Genomic DNA, 19,771 nt, shown 5'->3' with positions numbered 1-19,771 from the left:
TGACAAAACTTGCACTTATCCATATTTGAGCCAAGTCACTTTTGATTCCGCATCGATGGCCATCTACCGCGTGGACGACGGCGCGCGCCGCGTGCTGTTGCTCGATGACCCGGACGCCGACGCCGACGTGAACCCCAGCGATAACACTAGTGCCCCCAAACAACCCACCTCCACCGTCGACCCGCCAGCAACCCGCGCAGAGCCCACGAAGTCCAGGACGTCCAATCCCACGAAGCCCAAGACGTCCATGACGACGACGACAACGAATAAATCCTCGTGCATTCCCTCCACAGAGAGCGACGCGCCGGACGTGACGCTGCACGTTGACGGGTGCGCAGTGGCGGTCCACCTGTCGGTACTGCAGCTACGCTGTCCGTGGCTCTACAAGCAACTGCGACTGCTGCGTCACACGTCGCTCGCCAAGGACGGGGCCGTGACGCTGCGGCTATTAGACGAGCAGGACCTGCAGCAGCTGGAGGATGCTCAGGAGGACATTTGCAAGTGTCCTCTTGAAGACTTCGAGGCGCTGCGACTGGACTTCGTGCGCTGTGCCGTCCACAGACGTGGAGGACGCTCGTGCTCAGAGCAGGACAGCCCCGAGATTGTCCAGAAGAGGAAGAGGCTGCGACAGGACCCCCTGGCAGCAGTGATTACTGGGCCGCCGAGTGGACACAAAGTTGCTAGGAGCTTGTTCAGTGACGACGAAGGGTTGACGCCCATGGCGCTGTCTAGACTGGAAAAGGAGGTTGGCGTCATGCACGTGGAGATTGAAGGAACAAATTTGGGCGCGCTGGTGACAGCAGTGGAGTACATTTACAGGTTCAAGGTGCGCATGATCGATACGCGCAACGCAATGGAGGCGGTGAAGCTGGGGCAGTGGCTCGGCATGAGGAAAACCATGCTGTATTACTGCCTGGTGCTGGCTATTCGACACGTGGACACGACGTCGTGGATGGAGATGCTCCTGGCGGCGTCGGCGCTGGATGACAACGTGATGCGGCACATTTTGTGCGATCTCTTGGTGGCCTTCATCAAGTCGCTCAAGCCTGATCAATATTATCAAGTGTTAACGGACATGCGAACGGTGTACATCAGTCGACTCAAGCATCGTGATATTCTCATTCAAGCTGTGGTGGGTCTTATTAACAGCGTCAGACTTCTCGAGTTCTGGCGGAATCTGCTGGACGCGGTGAGCAAATGGCTGTGCTACAACTTCCAAGCATCAGAGCTGCTGTCACTCCGCGATATCCACACCCACTTTGCACCAGAGTGGGAGCCGTACATCGAAAGAGAGCCTGTGGAGATCGAGGTGATGTCTGGTGAAGGCAATCTCTTCACGCTGCTTCAGTTCGGGAAATTCCAGCTTCAAGTGCGAATCGACATCACGGACGAAATGCCGATCATGTGGCGAATCATTAGGTCCTCTTCACCGCAGCTCTTGACTGCCGAAGCTGACAAGCTGGATGAACCGGAGGCTCTCAAAAAAGACCCTGAGTTCTGGATACGCGGGCAGATGAAAGTAAAATATTTGCGAGCCCAGCCAAACCATGCGGAGGTCTCACAAGAAGTGACACTTGAGTATCAGCATTGCTACCAGCAATACAGTAAGTGGTGCGATCTCGTGCCCCCGTCTCCGTCGTCCTTGACGCCAGCCGTTGCAGCGACCTTTGCGATCCAACCTGAAGCCGTGGGAAAAGCACAATTTCGGGGCAAGTTCTTTGTCTGGGGGAACCCCGTGTGCAGCATGTATCACTTTCTTCTCCAGACAACGATTTTCTACTCGGCTCCGCACGGTGCATCGACTGAACTCTCTGATCTGATGGTCGTTTCCGAGATGCAACGCTTGCCACTGGATACGCTTGTGCTTGTGCTGCGTAGCGATCGCTTACGCATTCCTGAGGGAGAGCGGACACTTTTACGATGCCTGAACAAGTTGGTGTTTGGTAACAACTTCAGCTATCTCGGAAGCTCCAATCAAGCAGCTCACGACTACAATGGCAACGCCAAGGACGTGCTTCGTTTGTACAAATGCGTTCGGTGGTGCTTCGTGCCGATGGATGACATCATTGGCACTTTACGGCGCTCGCCGCGGGAGCTCAAGTTCTATGAGCTAATTGAGAAGGGTATCCAAGATACTTTCCGGCGTTTTCTTCGAAGACGGCCGTGGGGATGGCGAAAGTACCGGCCCGCGTACATGAAGAGCGAGTCGAATGTGGTCGAGTTCAGGATCGAGGCCGGTGACAGTCGCCTCTCACCGGAATATTTCCCACAGGTCCCCGCAGCTGGATCCAGTTCGCAGGATTCGCTGCTGTCGATCCCCACTGCTGTCTACTGGGACCCACCACATGTGCAGGGATCCAGTGCTGCCTTGAATTGATTGAAAAGTCAGATACTTCGAGTATTCTTCTGTAATCTCTCGAATATTTCGGGATACGCTACTGCCGTACTCGTGGCGCCATGCACGAAACTAAAACTACATGTCGATACAGTTTTCTTATAGAGCAACTTTCATTTCTTACATTGAAATTGCAGTGGACTTTCACCCACGCTTAGACCCGCCCATTTCATTCCTCCATTTTCCTGGTGACAAGCAACTTCAGAACTTCGCAGTGACCACTTCAACTTGCTCTTTGTAAGCCACCAAGTCCTTTCCATCAGCTTGTCATTCTGCGATTTTCTCGATGGTGCGCAAGAGGAGCAAGATTACGCGAAAGGGGGCGGGCCAAGATAAAATGGCGAAGAAGCCCAAGGTGGAGAAGAAGAAGTCGCGCACCTTCACGTGCACATGCGGCGCCACCTTCGCGACGAAAGGGGAGCGCAAACGGCACGGCTGCAAATATCTGCTCGCCCAAAGATTGGAGAGCGAGTTGAAGTCCACGACATCGCCGGGCAGTGAGTGCGAAGAGTGCGGCAGATTGTACTCGATGGACGACGTTCTGTACCAGGACAAGAACGTGATCATGCGCGTGCCTGACACCACGACCGTCTGCTCTGACTGCGCAGAGCAAGATGACTATCCTCGCAAGGAGAAGCCGGTGCTGTACACCGAAGAGATCGACGAGTATCTGTAGATACGGCGCTCCGTCGCCCCGTTCCCATGACCCAGGGAACTCAAAGCTAAGCTGCTCAAGGAGCTGCGTGAGGAACTGCACAAGCCGGAACGTGTGCAGAAGTGGCTGGAAGCGGGACACGACTTGGACTCGTACCTGAACTAACGTTGTATTGATTCAAGAGCGGTAGTAGGGTTGGACGAAGCCGCATCAATACATACTGGGTCGAGGAGGTAGCTACTCGGACTTGTTGGCCTTCACTGTTCTTAAGCCGTCCCGCCTCGCACGAACAAGCGCCAACGAGTTCCACATCAACCCACCAGTGACAACGTACGTTGCAATGTACACCAAACAAAAGTCCTGGAGCACAAACGCCAAAATGTACGCTAGGTACAACATGACCGCCTGACAGGGGAAGCAACAGAATGCCATGAGCTCTTTCCAGTCTACCAGTAGTTCGTTTCTCCATCTCACCGTAGCACAGCACGACACAACACAGTAAAACTCCGCATGGTACGGGGCCATTCGCACCACCGGGTACAGCATGAACACTGAGTACGCCAAGACCCCTGAACCACACCATTTCATTCTCCAAATCCAGTTTCTGCTTCACAACGAGCTAACCAAACGCAGAGTGACGTACCCAAATGAGCATTCGACACGTCCAGCAGCCAGCGAGCGTTTCTCTACGATCCCCCAATACGCTAGCAAGCTGCTGTACTCGCTCGTCAACACCTTCAGATACACAAAACACCAATTCAGTGCATTGAGAAAGAGCCCCAGCAAAAAGCAACAACCTGCGAGCAGGAAAACCTCTCCACATCACAGAGCGCCGAGTATTCATCCTTCCACGCCAGCTTCTGCCTCTTCACATACACCCCGTAGCTCGACACCGCCACTCCCAGCGCTCCCAACACACTCAATCGGATCCCATGCTTTGTAGCCATCTCACTCAAGCTTCAAGCTATCATTCTAGGTTCCAACCTACAAACCGTCGTGGACCAATCACGGACCATAATCCAATTGCTGGCGATGGCGGCGCTGCGCGAGTTGCTGCTGGCGGCGGAGCGCACCCGGCAGCCGCTGGACGACGCGTTCCTGATCTTCTCCCGCTCGCTGCTGCTGTGTGAACCTGCTGATGGCCATGCGGCCGCGTCCGAGGCTGAGGCGGCTGCTGCGCGCGCCCAGTTCCTGGCCCTACACCCTCACGGAGAGCTTCTTTTACGCCTGTGGCCCGAGCAACACGGCGCCGGCAGTCGCTGGGAGCGGCGCGAGAGCTTCTCGACGTTTCTGCATGCAGTGACGCATCTGCTGCAGGAACAGCAGCGACGCGACGCCGCGCAGGCCGAAGCTTTCGCGCTGCGCGTGGTGCGCGAGAAGTCGCCGCAGCTCGAGAAGCTGTTGAGCTGGAGCGACAAACCGCTGATCGAGTTCCGCGCGCTGCAGCTGCTGGCTACGCTGGCCAAAGTCAGCGGCGTCGCGGCGCGCGAGCTTGTCCGGCTGTTCAATTTCCAGTGTCCGGCGTTTGTGAAGCTCGCCACGAGGCGCTGGAAGAAGCCCGAGGAGGGACCGGACGGAGAGATCAAGCACGCGCCATTCCAGCTACGGGCGGCGTATGCGGATCTGGTGCTGGCGCTCACGGCGTGCGCGGACAAGAGCGTGCACCGCTTCGCCATGAAGGAGGCAGGCGTCACGGCGTCGCTGTTTAAGAGCGTGGACGGAGATTCAGTCGAGATGCTGCGCGAGATTTTCGACAGGCTGGGGGAGATCGTGCTGCATAACGAGGACGTGGAGCTCAAGAGCAAGCGCGTGGTGTTCAACGGCACGTGTGTGCACCAATTGCTGGCGCTGCTGCAAGTGGAGGACGACGACAGTGTGCGAGACACAGCGCTCGGAGTGCTCAACGCGCTGTTCTTTGAGGACAGCGCGCTGTATGTGGTGCCCCAGAAGCAGGCGCTGAGGCTCTTTTTGTCGAAATCTACGGCGTCGAGCGCGCATGGAGATGGAGAGGCGATCACATCAGACCAGGCGTACGCCGTCAAGGTGATCCGCAATGCCATGGTGACCATCGGTGTGAACGAGCTGCTGCGCAGTGCGCAAGCGCAGACTTTGGTGATGCGATTCCTTGCCACGTACCCAGGTCTTCTGTCGGAATACCTCGCTGCGCTGGCGGTGCAGCTCGAGCCCAAGCCAGTATACCGCTGGTTCTGTGTGGCTTCACTGGTGCAAAAGTTGCTATCCTGCTCGCTGGATGCAGTGGTCACTGGAATCCCCTCGATTAAGAATGGAGAAGCGCTCTCGTCATGGTGTTCTGCGCAGTCGCTCGCGTCTCGACTCATCGCACCAGGAAACTACCGAAAGGAGCTTTCCCGTAGTATCCAGCACAGCAACAACTTGGTCATCTACTCGTCACTAGGGGTGATCGAGGCCACGCTGAAGCGTTACGTCCGCCTAGCATCATCGCTAGAATCGTTGGCGCTTGCTTCGGACGTGCAATCAGAGCTTCGTTTCCTGGTTCCCAGCCCGGAGGCGCTCGTCTCATTGCTGCTCAAGTTATGTGCTTCACAGGAGCGGAGTATCGCACTTATCTACGTGCGTGCCCTCACGGTGTTCCGCCTGTATTTGGAATGCCTTCCTCAGACCATGCGCGAGGTGAAGGTTGATTTTACCAAAACGCTGGCGTGGCGTTACTTGGATTCCCCCACTGCTGATGATGCTGAAGATTCCCTGCCGGCACCTATGCAGAGTTTGATTGTAGGTGAAATGCTGCGCTTCTTGCTTGCTGTGGACACTCCTCGCCTGCGCTTCCTGTTTACAAGCGGAAATTCCGGTAACCGCTCGAAGCTGCATCAGATGCTACTGTTGTATGTGTCTACGCCTAGTCGTACCGTACAGGAGCTCGCAGGTCAGGTGCTCCAGCGAACTTTGCTCGCTTCAGACATTTTTGGACAAGAAACACTTAACGGACGTGCTGATGAAGAAGTCACATTCTGGCTAGAGAGTATGCGCCAAAGCGGAGGCAAAATTTGTGCCGAATTCACTGAACAAATCACGCGTGCTGTGATGGCCGACCCCCTCCTGTACGTCGCAATCGGCAGACACGTAGTAACCGATGCTTCGTCTTCGCTTAGCCCGGTAACTGTGGCCCTGGTGGGATTTCTGAATTCACCCACTGGAGGAGTAAGTGCTCTGGCAGGGAAACCTGATCTGTCGGCTTATCGGTCTGACCCAAGCGTCGTAGCATTTGCCGTGCGCATTCTGCTAGGATTGCTGCCAACGAGCAAATATCCTCAGCAGTTAGTCGCACTAATTGCAAGCAGCGATGCATTCTCTGACATGGATACGAGTGCGTCAAAACAAGATGAAACCAGTGGAGCGTCTAGTGATGATTCGAACGGCAAGAAACGGAAGCGCTCAGTGGGTTCTGATGAGATGGAGCGCGAATGTGATGCTTACACCTGGCTTAAGGCTCATTGTGAATCGTTGACATGTGGAAAACATGGCTCAAGCAGAATTGCCACCCCTAAGAAGAAAGTGCGAGCGGCTAGCACCAAGTGGCACCGCTTCAGTGACCCCAATGCTCTCACTGCTGCGCTAGTGACGATGGCACCCGCGGACTTTGCTTCAAGCTGGGACCATATTATCAGTAACTGCGCGGATGTAGATGATTTGTTTGACCCGGTACTCCACTATCTGTCTGCTCGAGGAGATGTGGATATTTTGTCTCTACTCAAGTCTGCGTCTTCACCAGTGACGAAAAATAAGCAGCAAAATAAGCTAGCAGCCACAGCTTCCGCCACCGAGGCGTTTTCCAAGATGGTTCCTGCGCACGTTATTCTCCAGCACTTTCTTTTCAGCATCACAAACAAGGGAATCAAGGAGCAAAACGCAGCAATGGCAGCATTGATCAGCTTGGTGAAGCGTCGAGTTAACGACCATGAGGTAGTAGCGGCGGATGCAGCACGCATGTGCGAGCAACTGCTGTTCTTCTTTTCTTCAAACCACCCCGAGTTCTCGGACGACAGACCGGCACAGCTCTGCGAATTACTGCTGCTTTTACTGACGCTTGTTATCGTCTCGGGCGAGGATGGTCCAGTCTCTGGAGTGCTGGCGCGCACTTTCTTCAAGCTGCGGACAGTGATTTCCAGCACTTCGAACGTAGCCTTGTGGCGACAGCTGTCAGCCGTCGAAATTGTTGCGCTGCGAGTTTACTCCGGCAACCAGCCTGAAGCGGATCTAACGGCGCTATGCGACTTCAGTGGCATGTTCCAGCGTGCTGGTGTGCCGCTCGTGGCTGTACTAGCTTCGCGTATTCCTCCTCGGGCTCGCATTCCAGTACTGGACAGTCTGCTGCAAGAATTCAGCACGGCAACTATCAATTCTCCGCATGTGGTGCTTGTCGAGAGGGTGCTCGAGTCCCTAGGCGCTCATGCTCAGTACATTTCGTTTTCAGAATACAAGCGCGCCAAGTTGCTCACGCGGAAACTCTGGCAGCTTCTGAACAGCCAAAGCAGTCAACGCCAACTGTCGTTTTTCACGACCGGGTTCACGGTACTCGGGCACCTGGGCGGCATCGATGCCTCCACTGCTATGGCGGCTATCGAAAGTGCGTTGGCACCTCTAGTGATGCGAAGTGCGTGTGAGTCGTCAAGCAGTATTGACGGAGAGTCCTGCTCTGAGGTGCTTCGAGCCATCGTCACCGCAATTCGAACCGGTAATGATGCTGCGGCGTTCCCTGTGAAGCTTCAGGATTATCTCATGGAGCGACTTCGGCGCGAGAAAGATGAACGAGTGCAATGCAAGCTGGTGGGAGCAGTCTACAATGTGTTTGCGATTATTGCAACCCCTGCTCTTCGTAAGTTTGCGGGCAAATTGGCGTTGAACTGCTATGAGCGTGTGCTGTTGGGATCGCAGAAAAGCTACACGTCCGAGCTTGGATTGCTACGGTACGTTTCTGCCGATGACTCTGCGAACGCTGACACCGATGCACTGTGTGCTTCTGCAAGTACAATGGTGAAGAAACTAGCAAGATCAGAGAGTGGCGAGACTTTAACGTCTCCACAGCTCCTGGGGCTGCTTCTTCTTTTGCGCAGCAGTGGTTGCAACGAAAACATGAATTTAAGCTTGCTGCTTGTCCTGGTTCGGAGCGGTCTAGTTGCTCTGAAGACAGCGCAAAGCGATCAGAACAAGTTTGATGCGATTGTGCTCATGGTGGAGTGTGCTGTCGGATCCCTGAAGCGCCAAAATCAAGAGAAACAGGTGTCTGCTTTGAAAACGGCACTGCCGCTGTTCGCCGAGACGCGTGAAGTCATCCGAAATGGCGCACAACCTGCGTTTGAGGCATTTGTGAGCTTGACAGCGGCTCTTCTGCGCTTAGCAGGAAACGACGCAAGCGCTGTAGATTACGACTTTGATGCTCACTTTGACGTTATCGTTGAGCACCCGTGTTTCGTGGAAAGCTTGCAGAACACCACCAACAATTCAGTGCGGCTTTTGATTGCGCGCGTGGTTGCCCGGCTCGCTCGCATCACAGGGAAGTATACGCGATCGCTCTTGCAGACATTGCTGAGCTCGTATTCGATGTCGCTATCTCCTTTCGATCGCAGTCTGCGCTTGCTCTTCGAAGACTTTGAGGCCCAGAGTTCCAAGCAGGAGGAACTGACGCTTGTGAGCATGGGCTTCCGTTTTGGTGCATCATCAACGCTTTCTCCGTCAGCAACAGCAACGTCGGCGTCATCTAAGCGTTCCCATACCGACCTGGTAGACGATTCAGCGTGGGTTCTCGGCGGTGGGCTCGAGCAAAACCGTGTTCGCGCCACCATTGAGCGCTTCCCCTTGGAACGTGAGCTCTCGGCAGCCAGTGATGCGTCTCTCTTGGATCTTGATGAAGAACTTCCTGGGGACGAGTCTAACGATGAAGCGGAGCAGGCTCTTTCGGGCGATGATGAGAAAGAAGCCGAAGCCTATGATCCAGCGTTCCTCCTGCCGATGTTGTCGTACTTCATCTCCTCGTCAGATTTGCCCGATGGTGGCATCGTGCAGCAAGGCTTGTTGGGTATTGCCATTCGTGCCACATCGTCGAATACCGAGAGCATCCGCGAGTACGCGTTTGGCATTCTCGCACACCTGCACGAGTCTCTCCAGGCAACAAACGAGACTACGAGCGACTTTAAGGCGGGCCGTCAGGTGCATCTGCTGCTTGACATCTTCCGTCGTGGTGTGGAAGAGCCTCTGGAGCAGGTCCCATCGGTGGTCACCGTGTTCCTCAACGATGCCCTCGCAGTGCTAACTCGACCGACACACGTGCTGTACCCACAAGTTAACCACTTCCTGTTGGCTCGTCCTGCAATGGATCTATCGGATGTGCCGATGTTCTACTCGCTGTTTAACAGCCGAGCGGCGCTGACCTACCGCCAAGAACGCTCATGGTTGCTGCACACGCTTCGCCGTGGTGTACGTAGCGACGACGATGTGGCGCTGCTGGTGCGCCGCCACGTACTTCCGATGCTGCTGAGCTTTTTCACCTCTGAGCTGGCGGATACGCACACGCAGCCATTGATCACGAGTATTCTGCTGGCAGCACTTCGCACGCCGTCAGGAGGTGTCTATTTGGTGACTAAGGGAGCATTGCTGGAATGGTTAGCGGCTCAATTCTTGAAGCATGGAGCTGCATCATCGTTTGTGAAGTCGCGCAATGACAAATCATCCGGATCGATGCGGGTAGCGTCGTCAGCGCTACTACTGCCGCTCATGGCGCTTTTGGAGCAAACCATGCGAGATGATGTCTGGAATGAGCTCGATGACATCCAGCAGCATTCAACAGCCCTGCAGGCAGCGAACACATTTGCTTCTCTGCAGTCTGCAATTGCAGGTCGTTCAAGCTCGAGAAGCAACCAGGCGGTCCTGACCAAGGCTGCGGTTGTGGCTGAGTTGATTGTCCGCCGCGCTGGTTCCGTGTGCTCGCTCCAGCTCTTGCAGAAGGCCCTTGAGGTGGTGCAGCAGCCTACGAGCTTACCAGACGAGCTCGTGAGCGATGCGAACCTCGATGATAACGTGAGTACCCAAGCTCTTGATTGCGCCGAGATGGTGGCGAACAATCTTTCTCGGTGGTTGTTGCAGCAACGCCATCATGAGGCACAGAAGCTTCGCTTCCCCGACTGGGCAATTTTGCTGCGCCAAGTGGCCTCCATCCTTGTGTCGAGCAACACCGGAGCTTTGTCCCAGCAGCGGCGCGCGAGACTTGCACTAGAGCAGCTCAAGATCGTTCTGGATCAGCTTCCAACCCTGAAGCAGCTTGTGCTAGCTTCTGACAAGCAGAGCGGCTCTTCTGCTTACGCTTCAGCACTGCTCTAGATGATTTGGCATCACAAGGTCAAGGTGCGTCTGCGCAAGCGCAAGTGCCTGATTATCTCAATAGACACTGCTTTCATGTATTTCCTGGTGTTGCGGAGCTACAGTCTACGAATCCATCGGTAAGTACCCAACCGTTCTTTCAGTCACTGACGTGTGTTTGCAGCAGCTCGTAGGACTCAGTCGACATCGTGATACTCGCGAGCGTGCGCCTGTGCAAAGCTCGGGAACGTGCGGCGCCGCATTTTGTCCAGCTCGAGACGAAGGAACTCAATCTCGTCGGTTTGAGCCCTGGCCAGGTCCACCAGCTTGCGCCTCACAGCGATGGCTTTGAGTCTGGCCTCGTCGCCCCGGACACCTCCACCTGCTGCTTGTTGGCGCATGGCCGCACTGGTGCGACTCGCCAAGATGTCCTCGCGGATCTGCACTTGTGTCTCAAGCTGGGTTACTTGTTGCTGGAAGTTCCGGTTCTCGCGCTCGCGTTCACGAAGCTGACGCTCCAGTTGGGACCCAGTACGTTCAAGCTTGAGTAAGGTGGTCTGGTGGTGGCGGCCCAGGTGCGCCAGTTTGGCCTCAAGCATGGCTGCCTCACGCTTCTGCTTGTGGGACGTGTCTCCCGTGTGGAAGAGCTCTTGAAGGTCTTTGGTCACGCGGAGCAACTGGATGTCCGTGTACCGTTCGTCCATATCGCGCGCCTGTAGCTCCAGCAACGCGTGCTCCCATTCCATGACGTTGATGCTCTTGCGGAAGTCCTTGATACGACCGAGGATTCCTACCTGGTCTTTGCCGTGCAGCTGGATCACGTCGTTCAAGGCTTCGACACCTGTTCGTGCCACAAGGAGGGCGTCTTCACCACCACCCCCTACGGGAGTCTCGTCTTGGCCCTGCTTGATTCGCACCAGCAAAGGCGCGCTCTCAGCTAATCCCATTCGGCGCTGCACCAAGGAGTCCCGCTGTCGTTGTTGCTGTCTCCGCCGATACTGCAAGTCTGCCAACCTGGTGCGAAGCTCATCGCTGACCGTCTTAGCAAGAGCTAGCAGCTCGGTTTTTTCACGAACGGCATACTCTGCGAGGATTTTCCTGGATCGAAGCGCGTTGAGAGCTCGCCATATACGATCCTCGACTAGCACGCCTTCCGGACGATCAGCTGTGTAGTCTAGCGGCACTACCGCGAGCTTTTGGCTGCCGGACCCTACCGCGGTGATACTCCCACGCCTGGAGCGATCATGGTGCAGGTTATCAAGGTGTTGAAACGGATCGAGGTTGGCTTCAGGCTCGACCACATTTGTTTTGCTGGACAATTGCTTCAACAGTAAGGAGCGTTTGGATCCGTCGCTGCCTTGGCTTTCAGCTAGCAGGCGTTGCTTGGCAGAACCCTTAGCGCGCGTGGCGGTAACTCCTCCAGAATTCTTGCGCTTCGTTACATCAAGCCCCGACGCTCCGTCACGAGCTAGTACGAGGTCGTCCGGCTTGCGTTTGCGGTACAACTCAACAAGCTGCCTGGTGAACTCTGGGGATTCCAGTTGACTCGTGCTCGCAGTTGGCGTGCCTCCCGTTCCACTCGCACCGCTGCTGTGAACCATCTCCTCCAATTCACGAACAAAGCTCTTCTCAAGCAGCTTGTCTTCTTCAGTGGCACGATGCAATTCTTCGCGACACGCCTCAAGTTGGGCTGCAAAGCGGTCACTCTCGCTTTGGGCGCTAGCCTCTGTCTCTTGCATCCTGCGTGCTTCATCTTCAAGCCGTTCCGCTTCAAGCTCCAGTTGTTCACGCGCCATGAGCTTCTCGGCCAAACGGAGCTCGTACAGCTCTTGAGCGAGTACAGCTCGACGTGTGGCCATGTACCGATCACGTAGAGCGCGCAGCTTGTCGTCGAACGCCCGGCAGAGGTCTATCACCTCTCCTCGAGTTTTACGCAGCTCCAAGTCCAGACTCTTCCGATACTTCTCGCGCTCCTCTTCAAACTTGGCTTGTGCTGCCTCGAATTGTGTCACGAGCTTCTTTTGCTCTGCTGTCATCTCCTCGGGTGGTACGGTCAGCATCCAAGCCTCCTTGACCAACTCTTGTGCTGCCAGCGGATCCTTCTTAACTTCCAGAGTGCCGTCCATCATATCGACCAGTGCTCGGCCACCAACATCGTCTTTCTTGCGAGTCTTTTCCCGCTCTGCTGCTTCATGGGTGTCGCGTTCGCGCTGTTTGCGGCGCTCTGCAGTCTCGTACGGTTGCTGCGTCATCTCTTCGGGCGAAACCTTGAGGATGGAGTCGGCCTTCTCCTCAGGAGCCCATTGAGGTCGAAACAGGTCGGAGGCACTGCCGCCAGCATTGAGCTCAGCCGTGATCTCCATGATACGGGCGTTCTTCGCCTCGATTTGCTCCATGGTGTTCTCCTTATGTCGCACAAGCTCCTGGAACTCGGCATTGAATGCACTCTGCAGTGATCGAGCATAAGACTCAAGCAGATGCATCTGCACGAGTGCCTGCTTGCTAGTGCGCACCGAGGCAGGATGGTACACGAAGTGGTAGCTCGGCGTTTTGCCGTAGTCGGCGATCTCTGGCGATGCTGGGGCGTCGTTGCCGGTGGTGGCTTCCTGGGCTTTCGGGTGCAGCGATCCAGCGTTCAAAACCCACTGCAGATCATCGGGAACTGTTTCCTGAAATCGTGCGCGCGTATCCGACGCGTGACCTTCACGGTCTTCTTGTTGCTGGTGTGCGAACTCGACAAGGCGAAGCGTAGCTACTTGCTTGGCAAGCTTTTGTTCAAGCGGCGTCTGCTGTCGCATCGGGAAGTTGTACACGAAAAGCGGTGCTGAATGCCCTGTAGATGCTGACGAGGCTGATGGTGCCTGCGTTTGTGGGGGTTGTTGGCCACCAGACACTGCCGGAGCAACAGCAGCAGTGGTAGAAGGTGACGGTGAGAGAGCTGTGAGGCGAACGCCAGGGACTTCTGCTACATCCCAGAATTCACGCTTCATCCGCTCACGAACGATAGCCATACGCGCAAGGTCACGCGCGATGCCTTCGCGTACACGCTGAGCTCGAGCTGCGTGTTGGCTCAAGAGATTATCGCGCCAGGCCACGTTGAGCACGAATTCTTGACGTTCTAGCTGCTCGCTCTCAGGCAGCCGTTCGTTGTCGGCTAGCATGGCTTTGAGCCGACTCTCAAGCTCGGCCAGCTTAGTACGCGTGCCATCTTTCCCACGATCGAATCGATCGCGTGCTGCCACTACTTCAGCACGTGTTCTTCCCTCGAGAAATGGTGTACGCTCTTGCTCCCGTTCAGGCTGGAAGACGTCGTCATATTTGGCAGTCGAGACGACGCTCATGTAGAGCGGATTCATGGTTGGATCGGAGTTCTGCATGCCACTCAGCCCGATCGATTCCCCGTACAGCTCAAGTGATAGCCGCACGTCCATCAAGAACACGCAGCCGTCCACGCCCGTCGAGATGAGCTGAACATTCGCAGCCCCGCCGCCCTCGGCTGGGGCTCCACCTCGACTGAGGACGAAGCGCAAAGTTGTTACCGGTCCGGCGTGCGTCACCAGCGTGCGCTTTTTGGTCGCTTGCATTTCGTCAAGCTCGCCACCAGTTCCAGACGCGGACTCCTTAGACTCGTTGTCACTCTCGGTTGACTTTCTCATTTGACGTCGGGCGTTCACTGCCGACGCAGCGGCGAGCGTCCACAGTGTGACCGTGCCATCCATCCCGCCGGTCACCAGAAGCTCTACACCTCCGTCCAGCACACGCGGGAAAAGAGCCACTGCAGATACTCCGCGAGCATGGGCACGCTTGGTCAGCATCTTTGAGAGGATGCTGATCTCCTCCGTGGATTCGCGAAGTACGTCGCGATACTTCAGCAGTGTGAGCTCTGGGCGGCCTGGAGACGTCGCGATCATCATACTGCTTGACGGACCAGCTAGGAAGCGCAACCGCGCGCACACGGGTAGCACAGATTCGCCAAAGGCGATAACCTTGGGGACGATTTGTAAGGCGCCTCTAGGGGATACATCTCGACGTCCTGACGCGCCACTGCCAACCGAGACATCTTCCGGCGGCGGTGCTTGGTACCGCGCGCTGTAAAACAGCCCGCGTGAAGAGAAGCATGTGAGCGTGAGCGAGCTACTGGCGCTGCTTCCTGTCGCATTCCATTGAATGTCGACAACGCGTTCGTTTGGCTCTCCTAGCGTGAAAAAAGCCTGTACCGGGAACCGCCTTTCGTGATCCATGGACAGCAGGAACACCGCTCCACTGTTTGTCGAAGCCGCCATGAGCACTGTCTGCGTCGGGTGAATCGAAAGCAGATCAAGTGGTGCGTCGGATGGCAGCAATTGCACGGAGTGTTGTGGTAAAATCTCCACTTTGCCACCTCCGCCCACGACTTTCGCGACGCATAGTGATCGAAGCCTTCCTTGATGATCGCCGATCATGACAATGGGGTCACCAGGTCGTGATGCCAATGCAGCAATCACCACTAGCGAGGGAGGATTAGCCGTCCCAGCACTGAGGTCCATCGAGGCAGCACTAGCTGTGCCTGGTCGAGAGCTGGAACCCGTAGCTCCGATTGTAGTGGGGTCCTGCGTAAAGAGTGCAGCTATGTTGACTTCGGCAACAGGGCGGCATTCGCGAAGGTTCCACAGCGCTAAATGTCCATTCAAACCTCCTGTAGCGATCAAAGCATCTGCAGCAAATGCACCGCCGAACGGTGTCAACACTGCGCTATCACACGCCGGACCAGTCGGGAAGCTCGCACACGGAGACACCAAAGAGGATTCATCACTTCCTCCACGACTCGACGGCCTGCTAGCAGAGCTCCGCGCAGTACCTTCGTCGTCTTCATTTTCAGCATCTTCATCGTCATCTTGCATGACGCTCGTACGCACCTCGAAGATCTTGCCATTGCGCGTGCCGACATACGCTTTCGCGAACGTTGGGGTCGGTGCCATGACCGTAACAACGGAACCCGTGAGTTCCCCGGGCAGAATACCCGTGTTCAACAGCTCCCAATTGTCCATCTGAAGCCACGCGAGAGCTCCGTCGGAATAGGCCACAACCACGGTCTCTGATGTCACCACGAGCCCAGCAATCGGACAGCGATCAGGCCGAGCTGCCGTCCTGATGTGCTGCGCAACTTTAGTTTCGGCGACGTCTACCAGGAGCAGATCTCCTGCTTGGTTAGCGACAAGAAGGCGGCTTTGAGGAAGCCACGCGTGGCAACTGAACTGCTTCCGCTTGTCTTCCCACTCGGCGATGTCCGCCGGATCAGTAGGTTGGCCGACATCCTCTTTCGACGGGGATGGTACCGTCACGGTCTCTGCTCGCAGCAAACTCGAGGATGCTGCACTACCCGTGTATACCTTCCAGACCTGAAGTCCGCTGTCTCCACCTACGACAAACTGGTCGACGTTGGCTGGGTCAAAAGACGCGAACCGTGCAGGTCCCCGCACACTGGACTGTTCACACCCTGGAACTGGTGCCAGTGTCTCCACGTCCCAAACGCAGAGCAATGGCTCTCGTGCCTCTGCTGCCTTGTTCTTTTCACTCCCAATGTCTTCGACATCCGGTGGGGCCGGACGAATGCTTAGCAGTCGACGACCACAGCGAGAAAACTTGATTAACGAATACTCATAGATGTCGTCGGAGGCTCCTTTCAGCTCCAGTTGCGCCTTGGGCTTCTTGTCCGGATACGAATACAACGCGATGGTCGCTTCCGGTTCTCGAGTGGTGATCGCGAACGTCGACGTCTTCCAGTTGAAGTCGAACGCGACGATCTTCCGAGGCTCAGGACGTAGCAGGAAATGCTGACTACGAGTCGAGGTGGACGTGAAGTGCAGCGTGTGGCCGCTCACGTACACTAACGTGTTCTCGTCTGCAAGCTGCAGAGGTGGCGAATCACCGGCACTTCCGTCGTATCCGAAGACATGGCGAACCGTAGCGTCGACGGACATTTTCACCGGCGATGAATTAACGAAATCTTGGTGCACGCCCCCACGAAGCTGCCGATGAACAGTCACCGTCTACTCAAGGAACGCCGACCGGTTCCTCATTGAAAGCGTTTTGCATTCTGATTAAGGCTTTAGCCTACCCGTCTTAATGGTTTTCACGATGACGGGGGGGATTTTTCGTGCTTTGTGCATCGAGCTGGTCGAGATCGGACAGGAGAGTCACGCTGTCCAAGCGTTCTGTTTTGCGGTGGCGAGCTGCACGAGTCACTACGCTGGGATTGGTACTTGTGTCTTGCAAAATTGCCATTTCGTCGGCCTCCAGCATCAGGTCGGCCGAATCGATACTGCTACCAGCCTCGTCGCTGCTATTGTCTTCATTCCCTGGGTCGTCGGAATCGCTGTCATTCGGCACGGCGAAATTTCCTGCTGTTGTGTCCGTGTCAAACGCTGCACTAAGGTCTGCATCAATTAATATTTGGCCGTTCGCTTCGCCATCCGGATCTGTGGGGTCTACAACTTCGTGTTCAGACACGCCATGCGAATTGCTCGCCACGTCAACGTTGTTTTCTCGACCTCCATTACTTGAAGCGTCGGGTTGATCAGGGTCCACACTTCGTGTACGGGTGTCGACCGCTTCAGGTTCCTGCGAGTCTCCTGAATGCTGATCAAGTGGGCTATGTTGATCGGCATCAATGCCTTGCTGATGAACGGCGCCTTCCTCTAGTTCATTAGTCGTAGAGTCTGATTCATTGCCACTTTCACCTTCGCTGGGTTGTTGTAGTGCGCCTTCTTCTTCGCTAGCGGTGGCAGGTTCGTTTAAGGAATACCCGGAATCGGTGATTTGAGTAGGAATATCAACACCTCCATCACTTGGCGGGGCGCTCAGCTTGTCAGCATCCTTGGTGACCGACCCAAAAACTTCATCGTGTGCACGTGCGACAACTTGATCTTGAATGCTTTCCAGCACACACCGGACCGCATCAAGCTCCGAATCCTCGAGGATTTCATTGTGCACGTCTGCTGGAAGATTCATACAACAGTCTGTAGTGTCATCGGTCGTTGTAGGACGTTCGACGTCATCCGATCCAGCTGCATTCAAATCATCGCCCAAGACGTTTTCCTGCTCGACATAGTTAGCTGCCGTGGAAGGAGAGATCGGATCAACGATTGAATCCGTCCTGACGTGAGTAGCGTCCACGTTCGACCCGTTCAGCCCCTCGATTCTGCTTTCCCATGCGTCAGGCTCACTCAATCTAGCCACGGCTTCAAGAAGGTCTGTCAAGATATGTTTAATGTCGACTTCTGACTCCGTAAGATCGGCCGGGGTTGCACTTATTGTGCTCTGCTCACTGAGAACACGATCGACGGCGTCTGCCTCAACAACGGCTATAATGCTATAGAGCAAAGCTTCGATCACACTGTCGTCGTCGAGCCGTGGGGTTGGTTCTTGTGATTGACTTAGCCGACGCTGATGTCGCCCTCGCCACGCCGCTTGAATACAAATCGTTGCCTCCAGTTCGGAAAGAAACGTTTCTTGTCGTTGCCACTCCCGTTCAAACCACTTCCGCGCACTTCTCCTCTTCCAGGCCGACTGGATACAAAGCACAGCCTCAAGCAGTTCTGCAAAGGCTGATCGTTCTTTGCTTGCCCGCCTCCACCACTGCTGTAGCTTTCGCGTACTCTCGCGTATCCTCTCGTACTGCCACCGCATAAACCACCCCAGCACAGCAGTATTCACAACCAGCGTCGCATCCCGAATTTGAGTCACATTGCGAATCGCGCGACGCTGACGAAGCCAGCACTGAACCTTCGTCGCAGCAACCTTCTGACGCTTCCAAGCGCTGGAAGCTAGCATCTTGCGGGCGTTCTTTTGTAAAATGGTCGCGGATAAATTCCTGGCTTCCACGAGTACAGCTCGCTCCTTTCTGTGCAAATGAAGCCTTGTAAATCTCTGCAGACTTGAAACAGCTCGTATGCGCTGCTTTGCAATTTGATCTGCTTCCTGGAGTACTCGCAGCTTTTTCTTTGCGTTCACACGCCTGAGCATGCATTGAATGGCGATCGCAGCATTAGCGCGCTGGAGTTTCATCCCTTGGTACCGCTTCTGCTCCAACCGTGACCGAAGAGTTGATTGTAACACAATCGAGGCTTGGTTGCGATTCTGACGGAGGTTCTCACGCTCCTCGAGCTGCTGTTGTTGCCGCTCAATCGTCTGTTTCATCCACTTTGCCTTCGTTTGTTCCTGGATGATCTCATGTTGGTGTTTGAGATGCAACTGCTGATACGATCGCATCAGGGCTTGACGGTCTGCCGCGAGTTCTGCATACCGTTTTCGCTCTAAGGCGAGGATCGATTCCAACGAGGATACCTGTTGCTGCAGGCGACGTTGTTCTTGGTTTGAATACTGCAGCTTCAGTAGCTTCTCTTCCGATGCCGATGTCTTGCTGGGGCGTTTTGGTTCTGATGGAGTCTGCTTCAGCAAATGACTTTTTGACGAGAATTCATTCTGGTTCGAACTTGCAGCCCCAGAGCTCAGTGGTGGTAGACGCCGATCCTCTCGATTTTTCTTCCTGAGCTCTCTCTTCTGCTCAAGTTGTGGAGACGGCACTTCCGGGCTCTCGGCTGTAGATTGAACTGCTTTTTCATCATCCTTTGCTGTGGCAAGGAACTGTTGCTGTTTTTGCTGGAGGAACCGAAGATACTCTGCCCACTCGATTTCCTGTGTGCGTCAGAACGACTCATATATGTAAGAAACCCCAAGAAGAAAACCACTTGTACAAAGGCGTACGTTGTCGCGATTAGTGTCCATCACGGAAAACAGCGCCGATATGTCCTGCTGTGAGGGAGCGTTCGCACTTTTGTCAGTGCTGCCTTGGTTGCCATCATCACCAAATAGTAGCTGCAACAGCTTTTGACCATCGGGCGTTTCCACCATATCTACGAGCAGCGAACGAGTTAGAGCCGACCGAAGATCGACTTTAGAATGTGAATAATCGTACCATCGAGGTGATTCATGAAAATGTCCGTGAATTCTTTGCGGTCGATATATCCGTTCCCGTTCTGGTCCAACAAATAGAAAAACTTCTTCCAAATCGTAAAAACTTCAGCCGCTGCTACGCGTTTCTCAATCGTTTCTGATGTCCCAGTACTTTGCTGCTGGACAGCGTTTCCTGCTGACTCGTACCTTACGCGTAGTTTCGCAACACCCGTCGTCTTAGATCGATCACTGTTGTCTCTAAATTCGCACCAAGAGAATCGTTCCCGGTTGTTAACAGGCGACGTGTCCGATGATGACAGGCAACAGATCGACAGGAGATCTATCAAGAGGACCCCCAAGCAGATTTCTCCTAGCGTTTTAGTTACTCCCATCCGCAGAATAGAAAACGCTGGCACCGCTGCAGACGTGTCAAGTCTGGAGTCAAATGGTAGTCT

The 19,771-nt window shown here is 55.1% G+C and overlaps 6 protein-coding genes across 6 annotated transcripts; 3 read left to right on the top strand and 3 right to left on the bottom strand.

Annotated features, from left to right (window-relative positions):
- Positions 1-55: 55 nt before the first annotated feature.
- KRP23_2614 (uncharacterized protein) lies at positions 56-2,377 on the top strand (the record flags this gene model as incomplete). The annotated part of the gene is made up of 1 exon (XM_067887373.1): positions 56-2,377. The coding sequence occupies one exon, from the start codon at positions 56-58 to the stop codon at positions 2,375-2,377; it is 2,322 nt and encodes a 773-aa protein (XP_067749965.1).
- Positions 2,378-2,681: 304 nt separating this feature from the next.
- KRP23_2613 (uncharacterized protein) lies at positions 2,682-3,071 on the top strand (the record flags this gene model as incomplete). Its single annotated transcript, XM_067887372.1, has 1 exon — positions 2,682-3,071. One exon carries the CDS (start codon positions 2,682-2,684, stop codon positions 3,069-3,071), a length of 390 nt encoding a protein of 129 aa, XP_067749964.1.
- A 216-nt stretch (positions 3,072-3,287) lies between these two features.
- Positions 3,288-3,997, bottom strand: KRP23_2612 (uncharacterized protein; the record flags this gene model as incomplete). Its single annotated transcript, XM_067887371.1, has 5 exons — positions 3,288-3,305; positions 3,385-3,455; positions 3,525-3,619; positions 3,694-3,785; positions 3,848-3,997. The coding sequence occupies 5 exons, from the start codon at positions 3,995-3,997 to the stop codon at positions 3,288-3,290; spliced, it is 426 nt and encodes a 141-aa protein (XP_067749963.1).
- An 85-nt stretch (positions 3,998-4,082) lies between these two features.
- Positions 4,083-10,403, top strand: KRP23_2611 (Nucleolar pre-ribosomal-associated protein 1; the record flags this gene model as incomplete). The annotated part of the gene is made up of 1 exon (XM_067887370.1): positions 4,083-10,403. One exon carries the CDS (start codon positions 4,083-4,085, stop codon positions 10,401-10,403), a length of 6,321 nt encoding a protein of 2,106 aa, XP_067749962.1.
- Positions 10,404-10,579: 176 nt separating this feature from the next.
- KRP23_2610 (Cilia- and flagella-associated protein 43) lies at positions 10,580-16,342 on the bottom strand (the record flags this gene model as incomplete). Its single annotated transcript, XM_067887368.1, has 1 exon — positions 10,580-16,342. One exon carries the CDS (start codon positions 16,340-16,342, stop codon positions 10,580-10,582), a length of 5,763 nt encoding a protein of 1,920 aa, XP_067749961.1.
- A 142-nt stretch (positions 16,343-16,484) lies between these two features.
- KRP23_2609 (uncharacterized protein) lies at positions 16,485-19,354 on the bottom strand (the record flags this gene model as incomplete). The annotated part of the gene is made up of 4 exons (XM_067887367.1): positions 16,485-17,688; positions 18,667-19,058; positions 19,128-19,276; positions 19,339-19,354. 4 exons carry the CDS (start codon positions 19,352-19,354, stop codon positions 16,485-16,487), a joined length of 1,761 nt encoding a protein of 586 aa, XP_067749960.1.
- Between the last annotated feature and the right edge of the window lie 417 nt (positions 19,355-19,771).

The sequence above is a fragment of the Phytophthora ramorum genome (assembly GCF_020800215.1).
Source record: "Phytophthora ramorum isolate Pr-102 chromosome Unknown Phyram_PR-102_s0002, whole genome shotgun sequence".
Lineage (NCBI taxonomy): Eukaryota > Oomycota > Peronosporomycetes > Peronosporales > Peronosporaceae > Phytophthora > Phytophthora ramorum.
Note: the sequence above shows the minus strand (reverse complement) of the source record. Positions and strands in the feature narration are given on the sequence as shown.